A 12,361-nucleotide genomic window follows, 5' to 3' on the forward strand; every position below is an offset into this window, starting at 1 on the left:
CGCTGGAGTATCAATAACCATACTTCCATTTATTTCAGATATCTCCAAATTCAACCTCTCAGCACAATCCAAAGAAATAAAAGAATGAGTTGCTCCAGTATCAATAATCGCAACTAAAGGTGTGCCATGAATAAAACACGTACCTTTAATTAATCTATCCTCCGGAGTGGTTTCTGATCCAGACAAAGCAAAGACCTTCCCTCCAGCTTGGTTCTTCTTCGGTTTAGGGCACTGTGGGCTAATGTGACCCTCTTCACCACAATTGTAACAAGTCACAATCTTCTTCTTACAATCAGCGGCAACATGACCCACTTCTTCACACTTGAAGCACTTCTTCTGATTCAGCTTGCACTCATTCCTACGGTGCCCGACCTCACCACAGTTATAGCACCTGACAAAAGCACTGGAGTCTCCCTCACTAGGCTTCTTCCAACCACCAGTCTTTGGATTACCTCTACCATATGGCTTACCCTTATCCATAGGCTTCTTCCCTTTTCTGTCAACTAACTCGCTAGAGTGAGATGACTTCAGCTTGAGATTATCTTCCTCGAAGATCCTACTACAGTCCACCAAGTCTACAAATCTCCGGATTCTCTGATATCTGATACCCTGCTTAATCTCATCACGGAGACCGTTCTCGAACTTGACGCATTTCGAGAATTCACTAGCTTCATCGTTGTTATAGTGAACGTAGTACTTCGCCAACTCCACGAACTTCGAAGCATACTCTGGTACTGTCACGCTACCTTGAACTAGTTCTAGAAATTCAATTTCCTTTCGACCTCTCACGTCTTCAGGAAAGTACCTTCTCAAAAACTCTCTCTTGAACACAGCCCAAGAAATAGCCACACCGTCAGCTTCCAGTTCAGTCCTGGTAGTAAGCCACCAGTCGTCAGCCTCTTCAGACAACATGTGAGTACCATACCTCACCTTCAGATCCTCAGCACAATCGATGACTCTGAATATTCTCTCGATCTCCTTAAGCCACTTCTGAGCACCTTCAGGATCGTGCGTGCCCTTGAACAATGGAGGATTGTTCCTCTGAAAGCTGTTCAGCTGCCTGTCGGCACCGATCGCAGCTCCATTGGCATTTCCTCCCAGCACACCAGCAATCATGCCCAGAGCCTCAGCGATAGCATCATCGTTTCTTCCTCCTCTTCCCGCCATTGTTCTGCTTAAATCACAACCAATTTAATCAGAACAGAAGTATCGACAGTTAACTCTTACTAGTCGCATACATAGGAAAGCAAAACTGACACTAAGACTCTGGTCATAACGACCGACTATGCTCTGATACCACTATTGTAACACCCCTTACTAACCCCACGACAATTTTAAAACAATTATTCAGAGTACATGAAATAAGGGTGCCACAATTCATAATAAACAAACATCATTCAGTCATGTCATGCATACACTGAGGTAATCATCATAAATTAAAACGTTTCATGTTCACACAGCGGAAATTTATCAAAAACGGACTAAGTTTAACATCTTCAAAACTTATCCTTCAAAACATCAAAACATAACTAGAGTCATAATCATAAACTCTAAACAAATCGCGCCCCCAGTGTTACAACTATCAGAGCATGACACCTGACGCTACTAAGACCCTGACTCATGAGCTAATCCTCACCGAGTCGAACAGCCGCTATCCTCAATCTGAAAATGACAACATGTAAGGGTGAGTCTCATCATAATTAACAAATGTTATAAGGTTATAAAGTAATAACACATCACAGTTGTATCATTCACCCAATTGTTCCATAACAGACATTCCAAACAATCAAACAACAAGCAACACATCATCAACATTTACAACACTGGAATACATCCAATCATGTTATAAATTATGCATATGTATGAACTGACACTATGCATGTGGTACCAATCATCATCAAATGGGGTAACCCATGACCGATCCAACATCGTCCAAGATACGGCCCTGCCAGCACAGATTCCACACGATGGGAATCATGCCCTTCACTGATCCAACACACCCTTATGGATACAGTATCATCAATGAATATGAATGAATGCAACATATATAACATACTTATACCATCATCATCATCAATCATCAGCATCATCATCATCATTCCAGTATGTTCATATATATTAACAACATTCAATCACAATTCCATCATCATCATATACACAACATACACGTATTTGCACCAATCATCATATTCAACAAGAATAGCATACATGTATTTTCATCACTCTAAAAACAACTCAATCATCATCATATAGATTATCCTACAAGGTTCGTTTAGCTCAAAACGGCGCATCAAACGGACCAACGGTTAAAAAGTTATACATCTTTGAACTTTTAAAAAACATCTCAAACACAAACAGCACGCGGCGCCATCACTAGTTCGCGGCGCGCACTGAGCGTCCCAAAATTCATTGACTCTCTGCCAAGCTGTTCGCGGCGCAAACATCCACACGCGGCGCGAAACGAGAATTAGTTACGCCTTCGCGGCGCGAACGCAGGTACGCGGCGCGACCTGAGCGTATCACAACTTCCTGGCATTCTGCCCACCTGTTCGCGGCGCCACCCTGTGCACGCGGCGCGAACCGGCAATTTCAGAAACCCCAACCTGCAGAAAACAGCATTCTATGCATTCCAAACACACCCAACCATACCAGTACGAACCTAGGGAAATAGTATGCACAAACAACACAAAATACGTCTTATAATACACCAATTACACATCAATTGAGACCATAACAACGCAGACATCATAGATTCAAACATAGAGATCAAACATCATACAATTGACTCAATCCCTAAACCTATCATATGACTCAATCGACCCGAATTCCACATCTATTCAGTATTATCAACCCCTAACCCGATAATAGATGATAATCAGATAAGTCCCCCCTTACCTTAGTCAAATTCTTGATTCTTGGTCTCTCCCTCTACCGTTCTCCTTCACGTTCCTCGTTCCTCAGACTTCTGTTCTTTCACGTTCTTTTTTCTTCCCCATTCCAATTATTTTATGAAAATAATAATAATATTAGTAAAGGGCCTTCCTATATCACACCCCCTCTTTTACTATTTCTCACATGGCCCAAATGCCACAACCCATTATTTATTTATTATTTTCACAAAATCCTTAATAATTCTAATTATTAATTCAATATTCTTGATTAAATTAATATTAAAATTATACGGGCGTTACAAAACTCGCCGAAAGCCCGAGTGATTTGGTTTGCATGTGTATGGAGCATTTGAAAAGCTAGGAACGCCAAAATCTTTTGCAACAAAGAAGTGGAATCAAAGAAGATAATTGAAGACACGATCAAGTATTCTTGGAGGTGGTTGTCATCAGTCAACGCGGATGTGAAATTCAACTATGTTCAATGGAGGACAAATCCTAGGCCATGTCTCGGCCTATGAATTCTAAGGATGGGATCATTTTGATTATGATTAGGAGTGTTGTTTGTTTTTAGAAAGGAACATGTCAGTTTTGGTTGTGCCCTATCTCTTTCAGAATTTCACCGGTCCGGATTCGCTTTGGATTAAGTCTTTCTGGCTCATCGGTATATTCTGTTTGCTTCGAATTTTGTTGTGCTTGGTGCGGTGCTTTGGTACACTTTTCACAGGGATGCTATCTTTTTGACAGCGATCTGTTCAGTCGTAGTGCGTCGATGGATCAATAGGGGAGTCTTTGGTTTGGGAGCAGTTTGTTAATATTTTTTTCTAGAATCTTGTTTAGGTCGCTTTAGTTTGTATCTTTTCTTTTTCTGGTTTTTGGTTTAGGAGTAAGGTTAATTGCTGCAGAAGTTCTGTATTTAGGTATTTACACCCTTTGGTTGTGGGGTAGTGCAGGTCTCTGTTTGGTCTCTTGTTGACCTGTGGTGTTTAAAGCAGGGTGTTTGTATTTATCCTTATGGCATGTCTCATGTTATTTTCTTTATTTATATAAAGTTTCTTTTGTTGTTCACGTTACTATTAACCGTATTTGTTCAGTTCACGTCTGTGTGTGTGTATATATATATATATATATATATATATATATATATATATATATATATATATATATATATATATATATATATATATATATATATATATATATATATATATATATAAAAGTAATGTAAAAGAGGTGAACTCTTAAATTGTTTTGAATAGATCTAATAGTATATTTTGATTCATATATTTTAAATTGGTAATAAAATTTGGTTTCTTTAACAATTATTTGATACGAAATATTTCAAGAAAGCATTTTTTTAAAATTAAAACAAGTAAAGTAATATTAGTTTTAGCAACATTCAAAAGAATATTAAATATTAAGTTTGGGACACATGTGAAGCTTCTAATCAAGTCAATAGATGACTTTTTCTTCAATAACCAAGTTTGAATGAGTTGTACTAAAATGAAAAGTATTTTGCATATGAAAAAAATTTGATTTTTCTTCTTTAAGAAAAAAATTATAAGAGAGAAAAAAAAGACAAAAGAAAGAGGAATAAATAGAAAAATGATTCTTGAGAGATGACAAGCAAGTAACTACCAAACAGAGGATAGGATTAAAGAACAGCACAGAACATAACAGGGTGTGTCTGAGTGGGACCTCGTTGGTGATAGTGACTTAACTTAGTGGAGTCATAATAGTGGGCCCAACGACACCTAATCATTCTGCATCACAACCGTTTATGTTTCCTATTTAAAAACTACCAAGTACTTTTCAAATTGATTTTTGATAGTAGTTTGAAATTCAAACCATATGCTGTAATAATAAACACTACATACATATTATAATCACCAGCACAGCACAACGAAATTTCAATGTTAATTAAGTCAATTTAAGCAGGTGAAAAACAAAGAAAGAAAACCAAGTTTTTGGAATTACATGTATCGTATGACATCTAAAATGCACATAAGTCATCGAAAAATATATATGGACTTTTAGTTGCCGATGAAATAAAAGAGGTGTGCTATTTATACACCACTTTTCCTACATTGTATTTTACACCCAGCATGATAAGAAAGGAAAATGTTTTGGCACATAAATCTAAATTAAGTAAATTATTAAAAAAAATTAAAATGGATACATTTACTGATATTTATACGGTGTAGTGGGTGTAGTGTAAGTTATAGTATACATATAACTTTTCTCAAAATAAAAAGCCAATTGGCATGCGTGAGTGCATGTTAGATAGTTTTCAAAGAATTATATTTTAACCATCGTTTGGCTCAAGAAGATCGTGCACTTCATGCTTGTTTTGTTGCATTATTAATAAAGAGTGATTTATCTACCTTCTTTTTTTGTGCACGAGTTTTCTTCGCAGTAAAGAGTTATTATTATTAAGGTTATTTTAGTAAATGATATTCGTTTTATCATTAAAATTGACATAATTAATTATTTTTTAAAAAATATTAAAATTATAAAGAAAATATCTCCTGTGAGACGAAGGGAGTAGATAACACACTTGAAAAAAAAATAATATTAAAATATATAATCTCCGTCTCACAATGAGTGACCCATTTAGAATAAAATGATGTTCCAAAATAAATGACTCGTTTTAATTTTTAATATATTTTTCTAATTCTATCCTTTAATTATTAAAAAGTTTATCATTTTCAATATATGATAAAGATATTATGGTAAAAACAATATTATTTCTCTTACTTTTTTTTATATTTTTCTTAATCGGTATGAAATAATGTGCTGGGTCACTCATCATGAAAAATAAGAAACCCTGCGGAAGAGTATCCAATAATTTCTTCCAATTAAAATATGATGATGGATTTCCTGTATGCCAACAATTCCACTTCTTGCCTATGACTCTTCCTTAACCACCACACTCCAACTATACTCATTTAATGTTACACACTATACTCTACTTTAATATTCCACATTTTAAACTTAGATAATAACGTAAAACCACGAAAACCAAAATTTTTAAAAAATTAAATTAAATTTCAGAAAAAAAATAAAAATAAAAGAGAGAGTGCCACCAAGAAATACAAAAACAGAACAGAAGAGAAGGGAACGAAGCATTCAATATCACAACAAACGGCTTTTGTTCCCACCGGAACCCTAACTGATCTCCGCTTTCCTCCACCGGGAATGGCTACTACACCGCCGTCCGAGAACTTTTCTCCGGTATCGGAAACGGTTTCGCCTGTTTATCGGATGGTAAACAATTAACTATTAAGCATTCTGTTGAGGCGATCGTAACTAACCGTCCGTCAGTCACGGAGAGGTTGTTAGGGCGGTTATGGCGAAGGGAGGACAATGCTTGTTCGAGAAGCTTTGGAGGTGTGTTCGGACGGTTTTCTTTGTGATTGTATTGGTGGTTTCGCTGCTTGTTACGTCGCTTCCGGTGGTTGTTGCGGTGGTCGATGTTCTTGTTCCGTGCGTTTTGATCTCGAATTTTACTTGTGTTAAATGCTACGGTTTGATTGAGCATTTTCGCCGGTACTCTTTCAAGAGTTCATTGACCGATATTCCTCTTGTTTCACTCATCCGATCCTTCATCATTATATGTATGCCTCTAAGTTCTAATCTCACTTGTTCAGTTGTTTAAGTTTCATATTATTGTTTATTTTTCACTAATAGTTGGTTGAATTGAAGAATCAGTATCAAAGGTTTTAAAAAGCGGTCGCGATCGCGAAGGCTTTCGTGATTTCACTACAGTCGTCGTGGTCGTGGTGTGAATTAATATAAGAACGGTGATAACATTATTGGTATCGGCACCTGCTGATATCGTTTTGTGATGGCGTCTGTTTTCGTGGTCATGGACTGTTTTTTAAAACCTTGACAGTATCCGGTAATTATGTGGAATGAATTCCATGGATAGAATGTGTAGAAAGAAATAAAAGCTGGAATCAATATGGTTATTTTTAATTTTGATGTTAGTTTTTTTTTTCTCTGTTAATTGCAGGTGTTTATTCTATTTGTGATGGACCTGCTCTTTCACACGGTCCTTACCTTGGAACTGTGACTCTGTGTTCTTTTTCATCAATTGTTCTCCTTTCAGTCAAAGCTTGTGTTTTCACTGTAAATTCCCAGATTGAAGCTGAAGCTTCAGTAGCTTCTTTAAAAAGGCAGAGACTCCATTTGAAGAAGTCATGGGGAATGCCTGTCTTGTTTCTTTCGTCTGTCGTGTTTGCGCTTGGCCATATTGTCGTTGCTTATAGAACCAGCTGTAGAGCACGGAGAAAGCTCTTGTTTCATCGCGTTGACCCTGAATCTGTAAGTTTGGAATTGTTATATCCAGTTTCTGTAATTTCTCAGGCTGGTTTATGTGTGCTTTGGTTTAACTTGTTTTTAATATATAAGCTGTTGTAATACTACAATCTAGCTTAAAGAAAATTTCTGAAATTGCCATGACTTTTTGGTGGTGGCTCGTACGAGTTGAAAACCGCATAAGTTTATTTATGCTTTGTTTTTTGATGCATTTATGCTTTATTTAAACAGGCCCTATCATGCAAAAGTGCTTTTTGCGGCTATCCAAAGGTACCACGTTCTCCTACCCCTTCTGGGGGCAGAACTCCTAAAAGTGACAGTGAAATGAGGCGGAGACCTTTTGGGACTGCTCGTGACGAAGAATTACAGGCCAGATTACTTGCAGACTCAGATAGCTTTTTCATTACATGTCAAGGACTTCCTCTTCATTACAAGCTCAGCTTGCCTGGTTCACCTCCACATACATTGTCATCAGCATCACGCGTTGAATCAAATTCTAGTTACTGCACTTCATCAATGGCTGGAGGGTTGGAAAAATTGGATAGACATTGCCTAGATATGTCTCCGAAGATAGAGCCGCATCTACACAGGAGCTATAGCAATAATCTCAAGGGATCATCTCTATATGCCCCTCTATTAGATAGTACTACAACAACCTCAGTTTTTTCTGAAGATATCCCTATTTTTCATCTAGATGATATTTGTGAAGAGGAAACTAGTAAATTGGATTCATTATCTCTGGGGCAAAATGTTGGTCAATTAGGTGTTGTTTTAATACATGGGTTTGGTGGAGGAGTTTTCTCTTGGAGGCATGTTATGGGGTCTCTAGCTCGAGAGATTAATTGCACAGTTGCTGCATTCGATCGTCCTGGTTGGGGATTAAGTTCAAGACCGCGTCGGGAGGACTGGGAAGAAAAGGATTTGCCTAATCCTTATAAACTTGAAAGTCAGGTGATTATAGTTTATCATGGGTGCAAGATGTATTAGAGTCATGTTATTTTCTTATTCCTCGTTTTACACTCTTGGATAAACAAGTATTGAAGGCAGCAGCCGAGCTCAGTTATCTATCTGAGTTATGATCAAAATGTTGTCCTTTTTACCAGAGGGCCGAGTAATGGCTTTCAAATTTCAATCTGGAAGCCCTTTTCTGTTTTTCCTTTTCTTTTTGGCGTTTTTATTCAATGCCATATCTTTTTAGAAAACAGCTAGCGACACATTAATTTGATATTTTGATTTTAAGTGGATTTTGCATGGATTTCACTGAATATATCATTGTCATCATATTCAGTGGGATCCACATGATCTTCCTCTAAAGATAGAGTCTGATGGGAAGAGTGTATTTCTATCATTCTTCTAACTTTCATATAATGTTTTTTTACTTTTTTTTCTACGTAAATTTTATCCGAAATCAAATATCTGACATATTTATTCATTTATTTGTTCAGATTGACCTGCTTTTATCATTCTGTACTGAGATTGGATTTTCGTCAGTGGTATTAATTGGTCACGATGATGGAGGATTGCTTGCTCTTATGGCTTCCCAACGAGTTCAAACATCAATGAATTATCGTAACGTGAGTATTTCTTGCTTGTTATTTGGTAAATAGGCAACTTGCGTATTTGATAAGCCTAATTATGATTCTGGCTTGCAAATTCAGTCACAGCATATTGTAGTTTTGCAGTTCTATGTTTTTTTTTTTTTTAATTCGTAACAGTCTGGTTTTGTAGCTAGACTGTTTATTTTCTTTTTAAAGATGTAAGTGATTATATAATCACATACAGAAGTGAATACCTATAAACGCATGTTTTAGTTGAACATTGTCATGTCATGCGATTGATGTGCATGTATTATATTTGATTTAGTTTTTTCTGACATGTTTTTTATGTTCAATTTAGGTAACTATCAAAGGGGTTGTATTACTAAATGTTAGCTTGTCAAGGGAAGTGGTTCCCTCCTTTGCAAGAATCCTCCTGCATACCTCACTTGGGAAGAAGCACATGGTTCGTCCTCTACTAAGGACGGAAATCACTCAAGTGGTGAATCGGCGTGCTTGGTATGATGCTACCAAATTGACTACAGAAGTTTTGAATCTCTATAAGGTATGTTTGTTTCTGAACTTAGTTATATGTACATGGTTTAATTAGGAACTGCGCTGTCCTTTGCAAGTTTCAATATGTGAAGGGTAGATGTTATGGACTTATGGTAAATCATAGCCTAACACCATAACCTAGAGATTGAGGCCGAATAATGAGTAATCACAAATTCATAGTGCTTAACAGTGTTCATGACTTTCTGCTTTTCTTAAATAGTTAGGCATCATTAATAAATACACTAAGTTTACACATGTCTAATACCTTATACTTTCTTTCCCAAGGGAGCACGGCTTCAGTTTTCAAATCATTTTTCTTGTTCAAACCATGCATTTTTTCTTGCATAACATATTTATTGACCTGTGTCGTATGTGGCTGTTCTTTTATGTGTTAAGGCTCCACTATCTGTTGAAGGATGGGATGAAGCTGTTCATGAGATTGGTAAATTGTCATCTGAAACCATACTTTCAGCAAAAAATGCAGAATCATTGCTACAAGCTGTAGAAGACATTCCTGTGTTAGTTATTGCAGGAGCTGAAGATTCCCTTGTCTCCTTAAAATCATGTCAAGCTATGGCCTCAAAACTTGAAAATTCTGTATGTATACTTCTTTTCACCATATATATTCATACATTCTACACTAAACTTGTAATTCTGTTTGTATGAAAATGGATGAGAAGACAGATAGAGTTTTTCACATATGTTTTCCTTCATTTCACATGCCTGTCATATGATTTTGCCTCATCAAGTTTTTAACGCGTAACCATTTTTCACATCAAAATTTTTCTGCTTGAGAGGATTCTTTCTCATATAAATACTTCCCCAATCAGATTTATGTAGTATCCTACTCCATTTGAATTTCCAAAGCATTTCACTAGTGCTTGTTATATGATTTTGTTGCATAAAATTTCTAATGTTTCTCTTAACCATTTCACATGCAGAGACTAGTTGCAATATCTGGATGTGGTCATTTACCTCATGAAGAATGTCCAAAGGCTTTGCTTGCAGCTATATCACCCTTCATTAATAGACTCCTGTCAGCATCTGACTCTCAGAGCCAATAAGTTTATTTCTTTTAATGATTTTACTTAGGAATTCGCAAGGGGTTTTTCTCTTCTTTTTTTTAAACTTCGAGAGCAAGAGACTAAATGGTCATTTTTCTCTCGGAGTGTTTTTGACGTGTTAGTTTTAGGAATTTTGATCTGTGTATTTTCTCCATCTTTTTTGCTTTCCCTAGTTGTCAATATTATGCATGGGGAGACAGTTTGCATTTGTAAATTCATCATTAGATTTAGATGGGCTTGTTTTGTTTCTCGATGCTTCTGATCCTTTTAATGGTTTTGATTGAAGGGGCTAAACACCACCAGAAGAATTACACATGTCTGGGCAATAGAGTCGGGCAACCATTTGATAACAACAATGCTAGAAACCATGCTAGAGAAAAACTTAGTAAAAAATTCTCCGACTTTGCATAGTTTATTAACCTTACAAAATTAACTTTTAAGGTGAAATTTAACACTACAAAATTAGTTTAGCTTGTAAGGTGAAAGAGATGACTGAGAGACACTCCCATTTATAAACACTTTAATACACAAGCTCCATTCAATGTAGGCTTTCAACACTTTATTTATGTTTAGTAAAATTTTGAATCCTAACAAACTGTTTAAAATAGTAGGTGGTTCAGCGAATTTTAGATAGGCTTTAATATTATGTTATAATTTAGTTTTACCTAACTGAATTTTAGATAAACTCTAAAATTAGAAATGCCTTCCACTTGAAAACACTTTTTAGGCAATCTAAATACGTGATTCTCATTAGTATTAGTAACAAAACCTTAAAAGACATGATAATAATGTGTTTCTAAAACTACCAGGACTTTGCTTTTGTCAACAAAAAAAAACTACACATTTTAATCTCTTTCACTAGAGCATTCCATTTTAGGAAGGCTAGAGGACTAGGAAACAGTACATGATTGCTTGATTCATCTTCTATAGACTATAGGTGACTCCAACGGGAGTTTTTTCATGAGTTTGCCAGGCTGGAGAGGAGAGTTACAAAATTTTAAACCATTGGAGTTCGCCACCATAGAAAACCGTTGCATTCTGAAGCAACGTCTTCTTCCTTTATCAAATAATAAATTAATCGATGGATGTATTACTTCTTCTCTTTTTAACAATTTGTTTACACTATTGGAGATAAAAGTGTGGGACCCAATATGAGTTTTTTAGAGTTGCACTATTGGAGTAAAATTTGGATGAGTTGCTTTAAGATGATGTGGCTTAATGGGTCCCACAAAGAATCCAAAATTGAGTTACACCATCGGAGATACTCTAAAATTCATTATTTATGATTGCTTGATTCATCTTCGGTTTTTTCTTTGGCCACCTCCCTATGGGGGTCACCCCCAGCGAAAATCCCAAAATACCCCTGCTTCGGAAATGAACTTCCGAAGCGCTTTTTTATTTTAAAAAATTTCCTTAATTCGGAAGTGCATCTCCGAAAACACCCCATGGGGGGTGCCTTCGGAGATGAACTTCCGAAAACACCTCATGGGGGGTGTCTTCGGAAATGAACTTCCGAATTATGCAGAAACTGTGTTTCTTTTTATGTTTTTTCATAACAGTCTCGCATTTTAATTAAACGCAAACGCCAAATAAAATAAGCAATAGATAAACTGAAAATACTAATATGATAAATAAACAAAAAAAAATACTAATCCGATGAAAATAATATATACAAACCGAAAAAAATAAAAATAGTGTGCTAAAGATACAATCCGATAACAAAAAATATATTAACCCGACCACTACTGGGTGTGCCTAAACCTCTCCCCCTGAGACCTCCTCTGCCGCCTGTATGTCGCCGCACGGTCCGCATCAGTGACGATCATCTCCATCACGGCGACTGCCTCTGGACCGCCCCGCTCCACGATACCTCGATCCAACGCGTCCCGCCCAAGCATCGATATCCGCTGGCAGATCGGCATGAGATCAATGGCGTGATCATCCTCGGCCTGCTGGTTCTCCAGGATCTCCTCGTGTGCTGGCCTAGGAGCGCCAGGAA

General features: G+C 36.7%; 1 protein-coding gene across 1 annotated transcript; it reads left to right on the forward strand.

Moving 5' to 3' along the window:
- Nucleotides 1-5,926: 5,926 nt before the first annotated feature.
- Nucleotides 5,927-10,615, forward strand: LOC131601178 (uncharacterized). Its single transcript, XM_058872946.1, has 7 exons — nucleotides 5,927-6,505; nucleotides 6,904-7,214; nucleotides 7,440-8,159; nucleotides 8,654-8,782; nucleotides 9,105-9,308; nucleotides 9,695-9,895; nucleotides 10,240-10,615. Exons 1-7 carry the CDS (start codon nucleotides 6,238-6,240, stop codon nucleotides 10,360-10,362), a joined length of 1,956 nt encoding a protein of 651 aa, XP_058728929.1. The 5' UTR covers nucleotides 5,927-6,237; the 3' UTR covers nucleotides 10,363-10,615.
- The last annotated feature ends 1,746 nt before the right edge of the window (nucleotides 10,616-12,361 follow it).

Source organism: Vicia villosa, linkage group LG5 (genome assembly GCF_029867415.1).
Source record: "Vicia villosa cultivar HV-30 ecotype Madison, WI linkage group LG5, Vvil1.0, whole genome shotgun sequence".
NCBI classification, from domain to species: Eukaryota; Viridiplantae; Streptophyta; class Magnoliopsida; order Fabales; family Fabaceae; genus Vicia; species Vicia villosa.